Source organism: Vipera berus, assembly GCF_964194415.1.
Source record: "Vipera berus genome assembly, chromosome: 4".
Lineage (NCBI taxonomy): Eukaryota > Metazoa > Chordata > Lepidosauria > Squamata > Viperidae > Vipera > Vipera berus.
Genome location: NC_138206.1, coordinates 27529051 through 27551144, shown reverse-complemented (window position 1 = coordinate 27551144; position 22094 = coordinate 27529051). Strand labels below are relative to the sequence as shown.

The 22094-nt window shown below is 38.6% G+C and overlaps 1 protein-coding gene across 2 annotated transcripts in view; it reads left to right on the top strand.

Moving 5' to 3' along the window:
- Positions 1–1147: 1147 nt before the first annotated feature.
- Positions 1148–22094, top strand: part of UPK1B (uroplakin 1B) — a 73986-nt gene continuing 53039 nt past the window's right edge. For both annotated transcript variants that reach the window (XM_081327281.1, XM_081327280.1), the window contains exons 1-3: positions 1148–1183; positions 14050–14137; positions 18700–18900. In XM_081327281.1, the coding sequence (XP_081183407.1) occupies positions 14069–14137; positions 18700–18900 (270 nt within the window). In that variant the 5' untranslated portion in view covers positions 1148–1183; positions 14050–14068. The remainder of the gene's footprint in view (positions 1184–14049; positions 14138–18699; positions 18901–22094) is intronic.

Below are 22094 nucleotides of genomic sequence, written 5' to 3'. Positions count from 1 at the left end.
CAATTACAGCAGGAAACAGAGAAAGACTCCAGCAAGGCCTTCCTTTTTATACTCCAGCTCTTAAAGGGATACAGACTCCTGCTGAGTCATTCCTAACATTGCATCATTCATCTCACATTATATAAGCTGGTTAGCTTGTAAATCATTACCTTGACAATGGAGCAGAATGTGATATGTGCTGTTTTGGGAGCACACATAACTGTCTGCACCATTGCTTTCTGTGCTCATTGGAGCTTCTGGATACTCTTCACAGACCTATAAAGAGACTCCCTCCATAGAATTGCATTTTAAACTCAGCTGTAGTTACAACTAGAGTAGCTGGCCCTGTACTCCATAATAAGCCACACAAAAAACAACATTGTGGCTTGATGGCCATATCATCTAAGTCTGTGTAGAATTATGGCTTAGAGTGGCCCTATAGCAAGAAAGGCAGAATAATACTTGTTCATTTATACATATAAATAAAATAAATTAACACAATAAATGGGTCAGGTCAAAGTGTTTTACAGTCAGGGCGTCTGCATAGGGGGAGACTCAAAAAGCCAATTTGTGCCAGTACAAATACTGACTTTTTTGACCCCTCTATCCCCCACTTACACCCCGCATATGGATGCCTCTAGTTTACAACCTAAACTTATGGGACAGAAAGGAGCCATGAAATTAACCTTCCTGAATTTCATTTTAAATATAGACTTGCACATATCTTGTGGAAGACTTTTGAAGGGAAGGAAAATATCATCAATATAGCTCCTTAATTTTCTTGTTCTTCTGCAGAACACTGCCTTAAATGCCAGTTTCTATTGTCTTCCAAATAAGGCTGCTTGCTTTGTATATATTTAGTAAAGCAAATAATAGCTCTTTATTTTTTTTCCTGATTTACTTTTAAAGATCATATGAATAACTTGTTAATGTTTGATGGCATGTAATAATAGAAACTTCATAAAGTTTGGTGAATGGGTATGAGTACAACCACATTCCACTATAATGGGTAAATGTCGCGGCTCAAGAGACCTGCTGGCCCTATCACAACTAAGAACTGGTTGGACCAGATTAGGGTTGTGTCATATGATAGATCTTCCCTTCTGACCAATCAAATGCCATTGTTCTTGGGTGCCTTGGGCACTTTTAAAAAGTGACTGGGTGGGTTGGCACAGCAAATTGCTTGGTTACAGAGTGAAAGAAGGTGAGTAAACGTATTCTTGAATTTTTAACTAAAGTGTCTTTTCCTATTGTTAAATCTAAAATATTTTTAAAGTTAGTACATATTAATATCTAACACTAATGCGATCAAAACAAAACTTGTCACTGGGTTTGCTTCCGTTTGATCATGCTGGCTAAATAGAAAACTCTTAAATTACTTACATACTTTAAGTTTAATCTAAATGTGGGGCGTTGCTTTAAGCTTTTTATTTTTATGTTTCCTAGAAGAAACAAGTTACGATACTATTGATGCTTACTGTAGGTAAGAAAAACTTGTAGAATGCAAGTGAAAAAAATGTAAGCCTTATTGTTTTTGAGCAAACAGTTCCTTTTTAATCAGGAAAAGCTAACAGAAAGTGATGCCTGTAAATGGATGTTATAGCTTTATACCTAATTCAACTTATTTTACAGACGATTTCAGCATTTTCCTTGCTGAGTTATATGCAATAGAGTAGCTGACAAAGCACCATTTTGGACTGGTATCAGTTTGAAAAACTGATGTGTCGTGTTCTGTACATTCTTCTAAACTTTGTGGGCCATCTATAATTCTTTTGGATGGTCCCTTATTCAATTACCCATACTGTATTTATGCTCAGATCCACAGCTGAATACTTAAAATATCCATTAAACTTGATCTTACTTGGAAATCTTATTCAGTTCAGTGAAGCGTGTTCCTGTATATAAATGGTTAATATCTATCCATATGCTACTAAAACTTTTTGTAATCTTCAGCTGGGCAAAATGGTGCATCATAGGGTAACAATTTTTGAACCAAGGTACCTCAAATGGGCTAACCTGAAGAATGTATTCTAAGTTTGGAACCTATTACTCTTATGGAATTGAAATTTCAACAATCTTCAGATCAGTTGTATTGGTCAAGTTATGGTCAGTGCAGCACCTCTGTGATCAACCATGATGTTTCATCATTATTTCTGGTGCTCTCTGCTAGCTTCCCACAAGCAGTCAATGGGTAAGCTGGTAGGAAGTCAAAAGTTGCTCCTGTTCCTGCTGCTTTTTTGCCTGCCCATGGTCATTCTGGTTACCAGTTTAGGTAAGGAAATATCACTGAAATCATGACCCTATGGGTTGTGGGTTGTATAGCTTTTCATAAAGTTTGATTTAGCTGTCATAAGCTTCTTGTCAAGAGACTTAATTCTTACACAATAGCATAGTTTGTATAACTTACAATTAAAAGTTGGGCAAAGACAATTTAAGCTAAATTTTCCTCAGCTATTAAGAATCTCAGTATAAGATTGAAAATATTTCCAGTTATATTTGCAAATATTAAGATTTCATGTATTTATCAACTCTTTTTTAAAGTGCCTTTTTTCTTCAAGACACTGAACTGGATCTTGACTTTGTTCAGTTCATTATTATGGTTACTAGTTTGCATAATATGATAAATAAGATATAACTGATAACAAATAAATGTTCAGTCAAAAATTAAAAAAAACACTTGAAGGAAAAAGGATACCAAGCCAATTGTTGTTCTTAATTTAGTTGCATTTATGTAAATTCATTGAAATCTAATGATGGTTTTATCTGGATACAATCCAGATTTTCCAATGGACCTTACTCCTTTAATATAAGGACAATGAACAGCATGGTGGCCTAGTGGTGAAGACGCCTCCCACTCGGAAGGTTGAGAATTCAATACTAGGTAGTGGCAGATTTTTCTCTCTTAGGGTGCAAAGAAAAAATATCTGCTGCAAACTCTGCATGGTGTCAGGAAGGGCATCCAGCCAGTAAATGCTCAGCTCCATCCAGGTGCTCCAACTCTACCCCAAATTAAGGGATTACACGGTCGTAAAAAAGGAGTTAGGTAAATTCACTGAAATGATACAATCCAAATTTTCCAATGCATTTTACTCATTTAATACAAGGATAATGAAATCATTAACTTAAATTTGTCGTATATTACCATTTGCAGTCAATGACAGTCAAAACAGTTGCTGGCAGATAAGATGACACCTTAAGACTATGTTGTCAATACTGTTAATACTATATAATAGCCATGTTTGTCAGTGTGATTGATGTTTTTGTTGTATAAAGAACAAAATAAAAAACCAAATTCCTTTTTGCTTATTCTGTTAAAAGCTCTAATAGTAACAAGTTAAATGAAAACAGGACAATTTTTTAAAAAGATGCTAAGTATGCTTTGAATATCATCTCATCAAACAGTGTAGATGGGGCTGGTGATTTAATATATTTGAAGTGTCATCAGTGTAACCTTTTCCATTATGATAGTCTCCAGATATGTGTTGGAAGTCACAGCTCCAGAACTTTTAGTCAACCATTGACCATGTTCATGGGAGTTTCTGAAGTATTTTGAGTATTTATATATTAAAATTTGAAAAACACTATAAATATCCATAGCTGTAGTGCACCAAGTATGCTGAGTTTATAAAGGTTTAGGACAAGGCATTGTCTGCTACCAGATAACAAATAAGTAAAAAGGCAGCATGGTTTCAATGGAAAACAGAAGTTTGTTTCTAATGCAATGAATTAGATTCAGGGCATGTCACTACAGATCTGTGTAATGTCAATGAGGGATTTGAGAATACATTGCCAGTCCAGAGAAATTTTGCATTTGTTTGACTATGCTTGGATGCTTCTCAATTGGCAAATTGTTCTAGCATCTGGTATCAGCTCCCTATTCTAAAAACTGATGAGTAACCAACTGAAACTTACAGTTAACAGGCACTATTTGTGATTTTTTTTTGATTGACAACCTTGCTGAGCTTTAGCTGGAAGCTCCAAAATATATATGAGCAATATACCCTGATTATGAGACAGGATAGTCAAGGATTGATTAAGCATATCCCATCCCATTGCTAAGAGTAAACTGCATTCATATATACACATTCACTCGGAGTCACGATCAATAAATACAGTACAGCTGGCTTGTAGCTAAGTAAATACAAGAGACAAACAGAGACCAGGGAAGAACTTTTTAAAACAGCTGCATTTATCTTGCTCCAAATATTCATTAATAAAAAGCACTGAGAAGTTATGGATTGCTCTGGTTTCAGCAGCCCTACAGATTTCATTTATAGATTTCTGCTTTCTGTGCCTCAGTATATTTTCTTTAAGACATTATGTCTGGACTAGTGCCATACATGCAGATAAATGCTAATATATATATATATATATATCAGTACTATCCATTCTTATGGAGTATAATAAATCTGGGATTGTTATTTTGTTAAGTGTGATAGGTTGGTAAACAGCATTTTGAGCACTAGTTATAAATTGACTGCTATGATGGGCATGACCAGTTACAAGACTGCTTTAGAAGTACTGCATAGTCCATCTTCCTGGCTGTTGGCAGCAGAGCAGTCAGTACTGGCATAGGGCCAAGGTTAAATATTTATTTTATTTATTTATTTAATTAAATTTTTATACCGCCCTATTCCCGAAGGACTCAGGGCGGTTTACAGGGCAACATAAAATATGATATAAAAATAGTATAAATTAAAATAGATTAAATTACATAAGCCCAACAATTAAAACAATATTAAAAGCTAAAACCCCTTCAGTCCAGGCCTGATAGATCAAAAAACCAAGTTTTCAGATCCCGGCGAAATGTACGCAGATCGGGGGCGGTCCGAAGTTCCACTGGTAAATCATTCCAAAGGGCAGGCGCACCCACAGAGAATGCCCTCCCCCTGGGGATCACCCGCCGGCACTTCTTAACCGTCGGCACCCTGAGAAGGCCCTCCCTGTGGGAGCGCACAGGACGATGGGAAGTTGATGCCGGCAGCAGGTGTTCCCTTAGATAATCCGGACCCAAGCCATTCAGAGCTTTATAGGTCATTACCAGCACCTTGAATCTCACCCGGAGGGCAACCGGAAGCCAAAGCAGCTCACGGAGAAGAGGTGTTACACAGGAGTATCGGGAAACTCCCATAACAACTCGCGCGGCTGCATTCTGCACCAGTTGAAGCCTCTGTGTGGTCCTCAAGGGCAGCCCCATGTAGAGAGCGTTGCAGTAGTCTAGCCGGGAGGTCACGAGCACATGGGTGACTGTGCGTAGGGCATCTCAGTCCAGATAGGGCCGCAACTGGCGCATCTGATGGGTTTATGAGCAAGTAGCCACTGCTGAAGTTGTAGCAACTCTATTCCTGAGGAACTCTGAGGAAGAAAACAATAGCACATAATTCTTCACAAATGGCAATAAAACCCATGGAAACAAGCTTACAAAGAAATAGTGTAATCTTTCTTTTAAAGATGAGGGCCCCAGGTCTGGAGGTGATTTTTTTGGCTACAAAGCAAGAACAAAGAGCATTCTGAAGTAGGTCTAGGCAGTATATATAATTGCATCAAAACCTTTGGAAAAGCAAGTTGCTGATTGTAGGCAGAATTGGTGGGGAGAGCTGGGAGCTGACTGAAAAATCGTAGAATGGAAACATGAAATGACTGCAAGAAAAGCTGGATTTTGTTAAAATGGAAATGACATGGATTAGGAGAGGGGTTCTATGAGTAAATGAACTAAAATAGACAGGAATGGGACATTTCCAATCAGATAAATTCAAAATGTTGTATTCTGGAAGTGAAACCCAAATTTAAAAATGGAGTGTAATTTCTATCAAGTTTCAAGGCTAGTCTCTTAGTTTCTTGATTATACAGGTATATGCATCATCAATGGAAGAAGAAATAGATGAAGAATTATATAGAAAATTACCAGAAATAGTAGATTCAGTACCAAAGAAGCATGTTCTAATAATTTTTTGTGACTTTAAAAGAAAAGTTGGAGAAAAATGTATATGATTGGAAAAATTAGATTAGGAACTTACAATGATGCAGGGCCCATTTTCTATATAGAAGTCTAATGCATTATTTAAATATAAAATATGGTTCTACACCTGGACATCTCCAAATGGACAGCACCACAATCAAATAGATTACATAGCAAGAGATAGAAAAGTTCTGATGAACTGCTAATGCTGGATGCAGATTGTCGATCAGTCTATCAGCTACTAATCACAACAATACAAATACGTATCTGACAGAAAAAGTCTAGAAAATTTCCAATCCCAATACCTAAAATTCATTCCATAAAAATATAACTAAACCTGGACCTAGCTTTGTGCTCTTTGAACAATCAAAGGAACCATCAATTCAATAATTACAGGAAATCAAGCCAGAATGCTCACTGGAAGCAAGGATCTATTTGAGCTGCTGGTTCTATTACTTCAAAAAAATTATCATTTCCATCAACAATGCTCTGATTTTTAATGTTATCTGTTCCTTTACCTCCATGATATTACAATTATCTTTCCCCCTTTAAACATATTATGCAATATTTTTCTGCTTTGTCTTCCATGGTAATCATTCTTTTCTGCATATTTATCCAGTTTGCAGGAAAAAATAACTTCATTATCCTACCAAACATTTTCCTATTAATATACTTGTGGGATTCTGTAGCATAATCCTTCATGCCTTGTTCCAAAATGTTTCCTCAACATCTTTCCTTACATCCACCTCCCATTCATTTTATTAGGAGATTATATTCTAATCAGGTTTTATACAGGTCTCATGCTTTCACTTTCACAGGCATTCTTCCTTCATTTCTTTCCATTTTTTCACTATCCATTTTCCCTCCAAGTTCAACTCTGGATGTTAACAAAATGTTGATCTGTCTTATACACTGAGCCTGTCATAACTCTCATATCGCTCACTAATTCTGTCTTTCATCACAGACAATCAAATAAATAAAGCTTTTATATTTGCATTCATATATACATATGAATAGACTTATATTCAAACACATTTAAAACAAACTTTTAGATGTTTTTCTAAGCAACTGCTTATCAACAATTACCATTCTTTTTCATTTAATTTCATTCCTGTATTTCTGAATTGCCCAATCAGTTTTCTATACTATGCTGTCTTTTTCCCAGTCATCCATTCATGTCATCTTATTGAATATTCTTTTCCCTGAATTTCATTCATTCAGAATGATCCACAATTTTTCCCATAATTCTTCCATTGTTAGTGTTCAATGGATGTAGCATCCAGCTGTCACCACCGTATGGGTGCATATGCGCACACGCGCACACACATACACAAACACACACGCACAAAATTATACCACTTCATCCTTTCTGCCATTCATTTTAGCCCTTTCATTCATAAATGAAGCATATACTTTCACTTTTATGCATGTACTCATCAACTCCACTCCACAAGATTAGTACAACCTTCATTCAGATCCTCCCCTTCCCTCTTTTTTTCCTTTTGGTTTCACAGCATCACAAGATATCTGTTTTTTCCTTGCTTACATTTCGTTTATTACTTAAGGCTCTTTATGTTTATTGTTCTTATCATTTGAGTTTCAGTTTTCCACCCAACAGGGTCATCAGATGCACCCTCAGATATTGATCTTTGCCTCCCATCCCAGCTTTAATTGGTTAAGGTTTTAGCACATTTTGGCTAGCATGCCTTCAGTGAAACCAATGCCCAATTTTAGCCCAAGCATATACCTGCTGCTATATTCAGGTTATAATCTTTAATCTAGAGCAGGGGTAGGCAACCTTGGCTCTTTTATGACTCGTGGACTTCAACTCCATGAGTCATAAAGGTTGCCTACCCCTGATCTAGAGAGTCAGCATATTCTTCATTACCAACCTATTAGGTGGCGTTGTACTAACAGACAGTTTGGGTGCTTCATTATTTCCCCAGTGCATCTTTTGTATTTTGTGTCACCCATATACACTAACGCCAGTCTGGTCTAGTGGTTAAGACACCAGGGTAGAAAGCAGGAGACTGTGAGTTCTGGTCTCACCTTAGCCATGAAAGCCATCTGGGGTGATCTTGGACTAGTAACTCTCTCTTAACCCAACTCACCTCAGAGGGTTGTTGTTCTGGGGAAAATAGGAGGAGGAAGGTATGTTGGATATGTTCACCAACTTGAAAAATGAAGGCGGAATAAAGGCAGAATATACATAAAATAAGTAAATAAGCAAACAAACTAATAGCTAAGAATGATCTTAAATATGGTGCTGAAAACAAATATTCCTAGCTCTTACGAGTCTTCAGGGCGTCCAAATGTTCAGACATAATTTGTTTAGGGAAAAATTAGGAAATGAAATATTTTACAGTGAAAAAACAGTTCCCATTACCCAATGGAATTTCTGAGTGTGCAAACTGGGAGATTGTAGAATAAGGTTCAATCCCATAGAAGATTCTGTTCTCAACCACACCCTTTCAAAAACATTTCTCTTTTATACAAGGCTTCTGAGGTTTTGGTGGAGTCAGGGTGTTTTCCCACTCTTTGTTTACTTGCAAAAAAAAATTTGTTGGTTTTTAAGCTTTGGTTCTACAATTGTTAAAAGCAGCAAAGCTCAGTTAGGAAGTTTCACACATAACAAAACAGCCAGTTCCAGGTCATTGCTTTATTTGAAAAGAGATACCTCTACAGGCGTGTAGCTGACTTGTCTTGATCCCCGAAACCATGTGTTACAGCTGAGATATTGTATTAGCATGGTGATATAAACAAGTCTAAAAGGGACACAGTGGCTCAGTGGGTTAGGACGTTGAGCTTGTTGATCAGAAGGTCGGCAGTTTGGCGGGTTGAATGCCGAGTGCCGCGTAACAGAGTGAGCGCCTGTTACTCGTCCCAGCTTCTGCCAACCTAGCAGTTCGAAAGCACGTAAAAATGCAAGTAGAAAAATAGGGACCACTACGGTGGGAAGGTAACAGCATTCCGTGCGCCTTTGGTGTCTAGTCATGCTGGCCACATGACCATGGGGACGTCCTCGGACAAGCGCTGGCTCTTCGGCTTTGAAACGGAGATGAGCACCGGCCCCTAGAGTTGGAAACGACTAGCACGCACGTGCAGGGGAACCTTTACCTTTACCTATAAACAAGTCTAAAATGCAAAAGTTTACCAATGCCAGTAAACAGTTTTGGGAAGGCTGAACTAGTTATGGATATTCCAGTCTAGCAGTCTCTAAGAGTTTGGAGCTGTAAATATGATAATTTCTCAGTCATTTATTTGTTGGAAATAGTGGATGTAGAATGTTGGGAACTGTAATTCAACATATCTGAAGAGCATTGAGTTATGGGAGCTGATTTAGACATAGACATTTCATTCTATATAAAGACAGAACAGAATTAATTATACTGCTATTTTTTTTCCTCTCACCTTTTAACTTTGTATTACTTTGTGTTATATTATGAATATTACTAGCATCAAAGGTGCTAAAGAACCCTTGGGCATCTGAAATTATAACATCGTTATTTCAGTAATCTTTAAGCCATAAGAGATTCAGTGCTTTGTTCTTATTTTACTTATCCAAAAAACAAAGCAGAACACAAATTCTCCATATGATTTTTGGAGCCTTTCAAAAAGCATGTTAGCAGCTGGCAAGCAGTAATAATAGCTCTGATAATAGATTACTAAGCAAGAGATACTAAGAATTAAAAAAAAAAGGGAAAAGATCAGTACACCAGCTGCTCAGTGAAGAAGGCAAAATATTAATAGGTAACACAGAGAACGAACAATTACTCAATGTGGTTCAGTTTTCTCCAGCAGATATACATGTTCCATCAGGAAATTGAGAAGTGTAGGATGAAGGAGCAGGACTGAAATTTGAGATTATACAAATACGTTTACAGAATACCCATTCATTTTGAAAAAAGTTTAAACTTGAAGATCAAGTCAGTTACTTCCTAGAATGTTGAAGGAATTTGCTAATTATCCAGCTGAACTATGTACTATGTTTGAGAAAAACTGGAGAATTAGTAAAGTGCCAAAGGAGTGGAGGGCAGTAAAAGTTCTCCCCAAGGGCTACAGGAAATTTCAGAAAATTTCAGTTTAGAATATTGTTAGGTATCAATCTGAAATATTTTAAAGCCAATCTGTAAGGATTTAATATGTAAACATTTTGAAAACAAAGGAATACTTATTAGAAGCTACCAAGAAATTGTGAAGAACATATCTTGACAAAGTAATATCTCATTTTTTTATCACTTCCTTAATAGACTGTGGAATGTTATATCTATATCTTGGCTGCAGCAAAAGATCAGACAAAATTGACTTAGCAAGCTGATTATTTATAGATTGCAATAAACTGATTACATGGCTGGCTTACAAAACATATGGTTATCCATAAAATTAAGAGAATGGTATTAGGTGGTATGCCACAACAATCAATCTTATATGTGACTGAAGAGAATGCTTATCAAATTTTCAGATGATACAAAATCAGGTAAGGTAGATTTGACACAGAATATAGAAATAAAAATCTGAATTATAGTTTAAAAATAACAGAAGAAAATATAATGGATATAAGTGCAAAGTTCACAGTAAAAAAACAAAAACAAATCATAGTATAGGATGGCAGCCATCTGGTATGCCAACTGCACATGTGAAAAAGATTGTGGACATACTTGTCTGCAGATGAATATGATCCAGCAGTTTTCATCAAGAGAATCATAGTCTCCAGATTACAGAAAGTAATCATTCTAGTCAGTCTTGCTTTGGTTAGACTCATCTTGACTAGTAAGGGTTTTCCCAGTTTGGGACACCATATTTCAGACATGTCAAACTCACAACGTCACGTGATGTCGTGCAAGGTATCAGAACTTTTTCCCCATTGCCGTCAATGGGGTGGGCGCGATTTCTTCATAACACGTCCGGCCTACGGGCCGGCAGTTTGACACCCCTGCTTTTAATCTTGAAAAAAGGATAACTCAGGAGAAACATGATAGAACTCTTCAAATATCTGAATGAATATCACATTAAAGAGAGTTAAGTTCTTTTTCTCTCTTATGAAATAGTATAAGACACAGTTGCTGGATTTATGTTACACAGGGGCAGAATCCAACTAAATGTAGATAAATCTTCAGAAATGGCAAAATTGTAGTATTTGATCAGGGATAAAGCAAGTACTTTTATGACATTTTGCTGAAAATGTAAAAAAATAAAATGTTGATTTCTGAGTTTGCTGATTTAAAAGATTGACAATGAGATAGAGGGGAACCGTGTAATTTAATCAGAGAGAGGGATAGTATGTTGTTCTGCAAATGCTGTAAAGAACATTGGAAGACTTCTTCATCTTTTTCTTGTCATCTTTATTTGTACTGTTTTGTTCATACTTTTTTCTTTTTTTTCCTTTTTCTTTATATATGTTCTTATGTTTAACTTTTATTTATATAAAAATCCTTATTAAAATTATATGTAAGCAATAGATTTATTGAAAGTATAAGAAGGAACCAAGGATTGTATAATGTTAAAAGGATATCCACATTCCCCCCCCCATCTCATAACTAAAAAAAAAAAGAGCACCACACTTCATCCATACAAATATCACTGAATTTCTCTTCTCCTCTGAAAGAAATAAAAAATGATTGAAAAAAAAATAGGGAAAAAAAGTAGTTCTGCATAGCAGTAGAAAAACCTGCCTAGTAGTCTTGCTCCTGCAAGTACATGAGAGAATGGTGGAGAGGGTGTGTAAATTCCATGGAAGATTCTAAGGACTGGAATGTTGAGTAGAAAGTTTAAGAACTTTAAGACATTCAACCGGAATGTTACTTTCCTGGTCTCCCTTGTTCTAGCTGCAACTGGCTCTTTGAATTATTTTCTCAGCCGGATCCATAACAGTGGCTGCAACAGAATTTCTGATGGGTGTGACTTTCTCACCCAAAAAGGTTGAATCAAGCTTGCTGTAGGCTATCTGCTGTAAAATAGGAAATAACATTTTCAACCATAAAGCAGAAGGTGTCGCCCAGGATTGAAGGAACCTCACAGGTAGGTGTGAGAAACTACGAAAAATCTGACTCATTGCATTCCTAGGAATGGTATAACATGTAAGAAACACAATACTTTTAATTCTAGCACAAATAATCACGTGGAGAAATGAATTATATGAATTGAAGCATGTAGAATGGATTCCAAAATTATAACAGAATTCAACTGAGGTAGAAATACAAATATTTTCTTACAATATATGTGTTCAAAAGCTTCATCAATTCCTAAGTAATAATTCCCACCTAAAAGTTAATAAACATTTTATATGACTCATGGTTTTCTGTGAGGAATGAATATGAGAAATGCTTCACTTAAAATGCAATTCTCCAAATGTAATTTTGAAAAGAAGAATCTTTTCAGTTTGGCTACTATGGAGATTTATTTATTTATTTTATTTATTTTATTGCATTTATATACCGCCCTTTCCCTGAGGACTCAGGGCGGTTTACAGGGAGTTAAAAATCAACCATACAAAAGTTAAAAAACCAATTTAAAAAAGATTAAACCAACCCTGTACAATTAAAAACCCCAATTAAAATAAATTTCTCCTCAGCCTGGGCCCGAGAGCTCAAAGAGCCAGGTCTTCAGGCCCCGGCGGAATGATCGGAGGTCAGGGGCAGTCCTCAGCTCTACTGGCAGCTGGTTCCAGAGGGCAGGCGCCCCCACTGAGAAGGCCCTATCCCTGGGTGTCACCCGCCGGCAATCTCTTACCGGCAGGACCCTGAGCAGACCCTCCCTGTGGGAGCGCACTGGGCAAAGGGCATTTGATGCCGGCAGCAGGTGTTCCCTCAAATACCCCGGACCCAGGCCATGTAGGGCTTTATAGATGATAACCAGCACCTTGAATTTGTCTGGTGCCATTTTAAATACTGTATGCTTTATACAGGTGGTAATATTTGATATTTTTTATCCTGTATATTGTGTGGGTCAGAAGGAGAGCTGAGAAAATATCTATGGACTCCCTCACATCCTGGTTATAAACTATTTCAACTCCTCCCTCGGGACGCTGCTATACGACATTGCATATCAAAATAACTAGACCAAGGGACATTTTTTCCCCTTGTGTCATCAATCTGTTGAACACCTAATCCTCACAGTATTGTCTTATGTCTATTTATCCATGTTGTATGGCTATAAGTACTATTATTATCTTTCTCATCTTCTCTAGTACTCCCTCTTATTGGCATCATTATGATTATTATTACTCTGTTGCTTTGAATGTACACTGAACACTTTTGCACTGGAGACAAATTCCTTGTGTCCCTAATCATACTTGTTCAATAAAGTATTCCATTCCATTCTATTCCATCCCTCAGAACTAGAAGGATTATAAACATGTTATTCTTTAAGAGTACAACTTTATAAATCCTTGGTAAGACCACAGTTTGCATCCAGTTTTGGTCATCACATTACAAAAAAGATGTTGAGACTTTGGAAAAAGTGCAAAGAAGAGCAACTAAGATTATTAAGGGCTTGGAGACAAAACATATGAAGAGTGGGTGCAGGAACTGGATATGGCTAGTCTAGAGAAAAGAAGGAATAGAGGTGACATGATAGCAATATTCCAGTATTTGAGGGGCTGCCACAAAAAGGAGGGGGCCAACTTATTTCCCAAAGCACCAGAAAGCAAGACAAGAAACAATGGATGGAAACTAATCAAGGAGAGAAGCAACCTGGAATTAAGGAGAAACTTCCTAACAGTGAGGACAATTAATCAGTGGAAGAGCTTGCCTTCAGAAGTTGTAGGTGCTTCATCACTTTTTAAGAAGACTGGACAGCCACCTGTCTGAAATGGTATCTAGGATCTCCTGCTTAAGCAGGGGGTTGGACTAGAAGACCTCCAAGGTCCCTTCCAGCTCTGATTGATTAAGATATTATTTGCTAATGAAGTGAGAACAGGTGTTCTTTCCTGTACAATTTTAAAAATTATTGTAGAACTGCAGGATTGTTTTGTTGTGATTTTTTTAAGTCTTTGAGGCTTTTTTGGGGGGAAATGGCCGAAGATTGTGTGGCTTTCAGGGTTCGAAAGAGGAGGAAAAGACAGACGTTTTGAGAGAACCTGCAGTATTAACACATGTATAATTCTTTTCTAGATTGGATTGCAAACTAAAGATGGCAAAAGGAGATACTGGTGTGCGATGCTTTCAGGGCTTACTAATTCTGGGAAATGTTGTCATAGGGGTAAGTAACTTAACAATGGCTTCTCCAAAAATATATCGCTGTCTAGGTTCACACATGATTAAACCATGATTCTGAAAAAATAGTTTTGTAAGCTACAGTTGATTACATTGATATATCACACTGCAGTTTATAAAACAAGCTAAATCTGAATTCCAAAATTTGTAATCTATAATATATGATACAAAGAAAATACAAAAGTAAATAGTGGGAAGGATAGGAAAGGGGAAAGGGAATAGAAAAGTGGGGGAAGGGGAAAAAGAAAAAAAGTCATTGACCTCCAACTTCCTTTGGTGCAGTAAAATAGAATATCAATATCAAGCATCAACTCTTTAACTTTTACAAAATAGTAGCCATTTCAATAACAACAGATCTATCTAATTGGTAAAGCCCAAAATCAAAATTTCAATTTTTTCCACTCAAGCACAAAGTCCAGAAGTGGTTTCCTTGTAACAGTAAAAGTATTTTTATTTTTTTTCTTTAATCAAAACAGTCAATTTAGCTATCTCTGCTAGCTCCATCAGTTTTTGCAACCATTCCTCCATTGTGTGAATCAATGTAGTCTACCATGTCTGAAGGTAAACTAATCTTGCTGCTGTCAACATATATAACATCAAGTATCCATTTTTTTTCCAGGTCTTTGTCCATTAGCTCCAAGAGAAAAAGCCTCTGGTTTTCTTTCTATATTGACTTTAAGAATTTTCTGTATTAACATATGAATCCTATTCCAATATTTTTTTGCTTTATCACATGATAAAAAGTCCCTTCTTTAAACATAAACAAGCTAAGTCCAAACCAACAATATTTTTTTTTTGGGTTTAGGGTGACTCGCTCTCTCCTTAACCAGGAGGTGAGGGAGGAACCCTTGCAGGGTCGAGCCGAGGAGTTTAGTCGATTTCTGTCGGACAAAATCGCTCGGATCCGGACCGGTTTGGACTCCGACTGGGCAGAGTCTGTCGAAGAGGATACGGGCGGTCTTGTCGATTTAATCTGGGAAGAGTTCGATCCTGTGACCCCTGAAGAAGTGGACAAGATCATGGGGAAGCTGAGCTCCACCACGTGTTTGTTGGACCCGTGCCCCTCCTGGCTGACCTATGCAGCCCGGGATGGGACACGAGGCTGGCTCCAGGCAGTGATTACTGCTTCTTTGAGTCAGGGTAGTTTTCCCGCCGCCTTGAAGGAGGCGGTGGTGAGACCCCTCCTCAAGAAGCCGGCCTTGGACCCAGCAATTTTAAACAACTATCGTCCGGTCTCCAACCTTCGGTTTTTGGCGAAGGTTGTTGAGAGCGTGGTGGCGCATCAGCTCCCTTTGTTCTTGGAGGAAGCTGACTACCTAGACCCGTACCAATCGGGTTTCAGGCCCGGGTACAGCACGGAGACGGCATTGGTCGCGCTGGTGAATGATCTCTGGCGGGCTCGGGACAGGGGTTGTTCCTCTGTCCTAGTCCTTTTAGACCTCTCAGCGGCTTTTGATACCATCGACCATGGTATCCTGCTGCGACGTCTCAGGGGGTTAGGAGTGGGAGGCACGGTTCTCCAGTGGTTCTCCTCTTACCTCCTGGGACGTTCGCAGTCGGTGTTGGCAGGGGGGCAGAGATCGACCCTGAGACCTCTCATTTGTGGAGTTCCTCAGGGATCGGTTCTCTCGCCTCTCCTGTTCAACATCTATATGAAGCCGCTGGGTGAGATCATTCGTGGTTTTGGAGTTGGGTATCACCAATATGCTGATGATACCCAACTTTTTATTTCCACCCCAAACCACCCCAGCGATGCCCTCGACGTGATGTCCCGTTGCCTGGAGGCGGTCCGGGTCTGGATGGGGAGGAACAGGCTTCGACTCAACCCTGACAAGACTGAGTGGCTGTTCGTGCCGGCATCCCGGGAAATTCCGATTATCCCATCATTGGCCATGGGGGGTGAGCTATTACCCCCCGTAGATTGGGCTCGCAACTTGGGGGTCCTTCTAGATTCACAGCTCTCTTTGGAAGAGCATATTGGAGCTGTGACTAGGGGGGCCTTTGCCCAGGTTCGCCTGGTGCGCCAGTTGCGGCCCTATCTAGACCAGGATGCCTTGCGCACGGTCACTCATGCGCTCGTGACCTCTCGTCTAGACTACTGTAATGCTCTCTACATGGGGCTGCCCTTGAGGTCCACCCGGAGACTCCAGCTGGTGCAGAATGCAGCCGCGCGTGTTATCTTGGGAGTTTCCCGATACTCCCATGTTACACCTCTGCTCCGCGAGCTGCATTGGCTACCGGTTGCTCTCCGGGTGAGGTTCAAGGTGTTAGTTATGACGTACAAAGCCCTTCATGGCATGGGTCCGGATTACCTACGGCAACACCTGCGACCGGCGTCAACGTCCCTCCGTCCAGTGCGCTCCCACAGAGAGGGCCTCCTCAGGGTGCCGCCGATCAAAGAATGCCGATTGGCGACCCCCAGGGGGAGAGCGTTCTCTGTGGGCACGCCAGACCTTTGGAACAGCTTACCGGTTGAGCTCCGGACGGCCCCCGACCTTCGCTCCTTCCGGCGCGATCTTAAAACATTCTTTTTCGAACAAGCTGGCCTGGTCTGACGGGGTGGGGTTGGGTTTTTTAAAATTAGTTTTTAACTTAATATGTATTGATTTTATGGGCATGATGTTTAATTGGTTTTTAATGGTTTTTTAATTTTTGTATCTGATTTTTATTGTGTATTGCCCTGTTCACCGCCCTGAGTCCTTCGGGAGAAGGGCGGTATAGAAATCAAATTATTAAATTAAATTATTAAATTAAATTAGTTGAAATTTGGAAATGAAATTTGCTATGGTAATTTTATTTTGGTTTAGTTGAATGCATGAATCCAGTCATTCCCTTTCAAATTAACAACTGGTTGTTGTAGTGTGAAGGATTTACAAAGGTAGTAATGGATACCAAAACACAGTGGAGACTTTTGATGCTTTTTACTACATACAGTTATTTACAATAGGAATAAAAACACAGTTCTGGTATCAGGTTTCACTCCCAGATTTCCCTGTGATGACTTTCCCCATCTATCTCTTTTCCTTCCTCCTCTTCCATTTCTGTCTCAATCCCTTGTTTCTGGCCTTGGTAAGAGAGAGAAAAATGAAAAAAACTGAACTGAACTGGAATGGGATTAGTGGGGTGTACTTAGTATTGCCTGACCTTTTTTCCAGCTCAGTTGAACACCTGTGTTGGCAGAAGAACTTCTCTCAGGATCTTCTGTCCAATTTTTCCAAACCAGGGCTTCTCTACTGGTGGCTGATTCCCCTTCTTTCCTCCAGGGTCTTGGGCGAGGCCACCAATTGCATCCAGCCAGATCCCTCCTTCCCCTCCTGAGTTGTGCATCTTCAATGGAGCTTGTTCTTCTGGGTCTTCACTTCCATATTTCCAGGGAAGCCACCCTTTCACCACTGCTTTCCTTTCCCCAAACAACAACCAATACTTGCCTGGAAGTTTCACTTCACTCCTCTCCAGCCTTTCTCCCTTCCCCTTCTCTGTTCACTCCAATTTTACTCTTATCTCCACTCTCCACTACCCTCTGTCTCTCCAATTCAGGGTTACATTGGCAGCATGTCCTGCAGCAATCAAGATGGCTGTCTCCCCAGAGCTCTATTACCCAAGACCTATATACCTCACTGCCCCAATGAAACTGCCCCTGAAAATCTCCCCACACCAGACCTGGCTAGCAGCCAGGTCAGTTCATTCGTAATACAGAAGCTGCCCTTCAAGGCTGAAGCTGCTTCTCTCCCACCCACCCCTTTTTTTCTCATTCCTTATTCTGGCCCATGCCAGAAGAAGAGCAGCCATGCTAGGCTGTAAAATCCATACACTACACATAACAGTTGAATGTGGAAAACATATTCATTCATTCATTCATTCATTTATTCATTCATTCATTCATTCATTCATTCATTCATTTATATTATTGTGCTTTGATTAATGTGTTTCTATAGTTTAAATTGCATATTAGGATTAGGAGTGTGTGTGTGTGTGCGTGTGTGTCTATGTGTGTGTATAAGCCTGGATGTATACTATGTATTTCCTAATTCAGCATTACTTTGAAATGTAAAAAATGCAAATGTGCTTTTCATTTGAGGAGACAAGAATAACCGCCTATTGTAAGTGAGAAATAACTTCTCCATTTTCTTATAAAAAAATCAAAAAGAAAATGTCTTTGTTGAATCAAAGCATACAAAAGTAGCATTTCTTCTAAAAAGTAATAAGTAAAGTAAAGAAAATATAATTGGGATAAGTGTCATGTGACCAACATAATGGCTATTAAAGAGAAATTGGCACCAGTTTGAGGAAAAATCATTTTCCATTCAAATGAGTCCAGAACTGAAGCAAACACTTGGAAGCTTGAAGAATGGAAGCTATGCAAGATATCTGTAATGTTCCAGTTACAAATTTCTATAGTATTTTTTTGATCTGGAGTATCCTTTTTATGAAAGAAGGAAGCATGAGATTCAAACAGAGTATTCTGTTTGACTCAGATGTTTGCCTTAAAAATGAATGCAACAATTTTGAGAATGTTCTGGAATGACTCATGTGTCTCTCTGGTTTCAGTGTTGTGGCCTCGCACTCATGGCTGAATGTATATTCTTCGTGTCTGATCAAAACTCTCTATATCCACTGCTGGAAGCTACGGACAATGATGATATCTATGGTGCTGCCTGGATTGGGATTTTCACTGGTTTCTCTTTCTTTTGTGTATCTGTTCTCGGTATCGTTGGTGTCATAAAGTCAAGCAGGACAATGCTATTAGTGGTAAGTTTGTAGCAACAAAAGGTATTAGTGATCTTACAAACTAAGAAATACATTCGCTAGCTATATATGTTGGTAAATTCTTGTGCTTTTTGTGCAAAGGGACTTCTGAAACAGTGATAATACCATGGGAGACAATAATGAATAGGTTGTCAAGGAAATACTGTGTTTGCAGAGTTTCAGAGACTGAAATCATTATGTGTGCTGGCACTTCTTGCACAAATAAAAATTAATGACAGTTTTAGTTTGTTAGAAGTAGAAACCTTTTGGTTAAAGGTATCTTTGCATGCTTTCCTGCCAATCACTGTGACATGAATAAAAAAAGAAAAAATGATTTTTTTTTCTAGGTCTTCAGTTTTGTCATTTTAGGATGAGACTGTTATCAAAGGGATTATATCCACATTTCTTTAGAAAGAAAATATTCCCATTCAGTACAATTAAAAGTTAAATAACATTTTTGATTGACTTCAGGCATATTTATGCAACCAAATAGGGCAAGAGGAAAGTGATTATGATCAGAACTGCATACCGTAGCTACATAATTTTCGCAATAGTCTTGACCTAGTGGCTGGAGGGCTATCATGGTCTAGAGATAAAAATCTAAGAAAGATGGAGAAGTTGTCAGTTCAGAATCAAATGGACTGTAGGACTCTACCAGCTTTAATTCTCATATTTAAAATCTGAGGTGGAATGGTTCCTCTTGGATGCACAGATCCCTGGTCAAGAGATCTTTGCCCAGTTTCAGGTGATGCATCATTTGTGGTCCTACATGGAATAGGGTGCCCTGAGAACAATCACTCATCTAGATTACTGTAATTCTTTCTACATGAACTTTAGTTGAAGAGTATCCAGAAATTTCAGTTGCTCCAAAATGCAATAGCCCACACACTTCATTCTTTGTTTTGATACTGCATGTTACACCCTTTCTGCAAGAGTTGCAGTGGTTAACAGTATATTTCTGAGTGCAATTCCAAGTAGCAGTCACCAACTTTATTCCAATATGGTTTTAGGTTTGGGTATCTTTTTTCCCCAGGTAAATTCTGAAAACCCAACCTGAATGTTGAAAAAAATATCTGCAAGAGTACTTATCTACTATGACCATGATTGGGGGACCCTTACAGTAGACATTCTCTATTGGGCTTTCTCCTATTGAATATCCTGCCTCCCATTCTTATGGTCTTACAAAAAGTTGTCAATAAGTGGCTCTTCCAGAAAACTTTTGGGGATAGATTATGGACCTATCACCACAGAATTAGCATTACATGATATGTTTGATATTAATATCTATATGATCTATATCAATATCTACTTCAATATAGATATAGATATATACAACACAATAATTCATACATACACATACAGCCTACAGGCCAAATGAATTGAAGATGTTGATGGATGGATGGATGGAAGGTAGATAAATAAATCAACAAGCAACTTTCCTATATATTTTGACAACTTTCCTATACAATTTTAAGAAATTGAGAAATTCATTTCTATCATGATATTATTCTCAAGTTAGAATATAAAAGTTGAAAGGGACCTTGGAGGCCATTTAGTCCAACCTCCTGCTCAGGCAGGAAACCCTAAGCTATTTCAGTCAAATGGCTGTCCAGTCTCTTCTTAAAAACTTCCAGTATTGGAGCATTCACAGCTTCTAGAGGCAGGTTGTTCCACTGGTTAATTGTTCTAACTGTCAGGAAATTTCTCCTTAGTTCTAGGTTGCTTCTCTCTTTGGTTAGTTTCCACCAGGTGCTTCTTGTCTTGCCTTCAGTTGCTTTGGAGCATAGCTTGACTCCCTCTTCCTTTTGGCAACCTCTAAGATATTGGAATATTGCTATTATGCCACCCCTCGTCCTTCTCTTCATTAAACTAGACATACCCAATTCCATATGTTTTAGCCTCCAGTCCCCTAATCATCTTTGTTGCTCTTTTCTGTGCTATTTCTAGAGTCTCAACATCTTTTTTACATTATGGTGACCAAAACTGGATGCAGTATTCCAAGTGTGGCCTTACCAAGGCATTATAAAGTGGTATTAACACTTCATGTGATCTTGATTCTGTCCCTGTTAATGCAGCCTAGCACTATTTTGGCTTTTTTGGCAGCTGCAGCACACTGCTGGCTCATATTTAAGTGACTGTCCATTAGGAATCCAGGATCCCTCTATTGAGCAAGGTATCACATATACTATACCTGTGCATTTGAGTTTTCCCCCCTAAATGTAGAATCTTACTTTTTTCACCATTGAATTTCATTTTGTTAGATAGTGACTAATGTTTAAGTCTGTCAAGATCCTTCTGTATATTAAGCCTATCTTCTGGAGTGTTGGCTATTCCTGCCAGCTTGGTGTCTGCAAAACTGATGAGTTCCCCATCTATCCCCTCATCCAAATCATTGATGAAGATGTTGAAGAGCCCTGAGGCACCTCACTACACACTTCCCTCCATGTAGATGCAGTTACATTGAGGACCACATGCTGAGTATGGCCAGTCAGCCAGCTACGAATCCATCTGGTGGTGATGCTGTCTAACCCATATTTTTTTATCTTATCAAGTAATAGGTTGTGGTCTACTTTATCAAATGCCTTACTGAAGTCCAAGTAAATTATATTCACAGCATTCCTCTGGTCCACTAATTTTGTCACCTGATCTGTTTTTGACAAACGGAGGTTTGCTTTTAGTGATGACTTTGTTTGCCTTTAGGTGTTTGCTGATTTATTGCTTGATTATCTTTTCCAGAATCTTCCCAGGTATTGAGGTCAGGCTGATAGGTCAGTAGTTTCCTGGATCCATTTTTCCCCCTTCTTTGAAGATGGGAACTACATCATCTCTTTTCCAATCCTCTGAGAGTTCCCCAGTGCTCCAGGATGTTTGAAAGATATAGTTTAGTGGTTCTGAAAGATCTAATCCCACACACTATAATAAAAATGGCAAATTATTCTGAAATTTATAAAAGTCAAATTGGAAATTACCAAGAAATGCTTGGGTTCTTAATAGACTCTTAGCAAAAAAGCTTAGACCCTAGTAGGAAAATAATCTTTTCACAAACAGCAGGGTTTAGTAATTCCTCAACAGTACATGAAGTAAATTCCAATTACACATAGCCTGTTCTCAGTTTTGACATTCAAAGTATAAAGAAACTACAGCTTAGCAGAATTGTCCACTTATTGCTGTAAGTACAAATGGAAAAACAGTTTGGC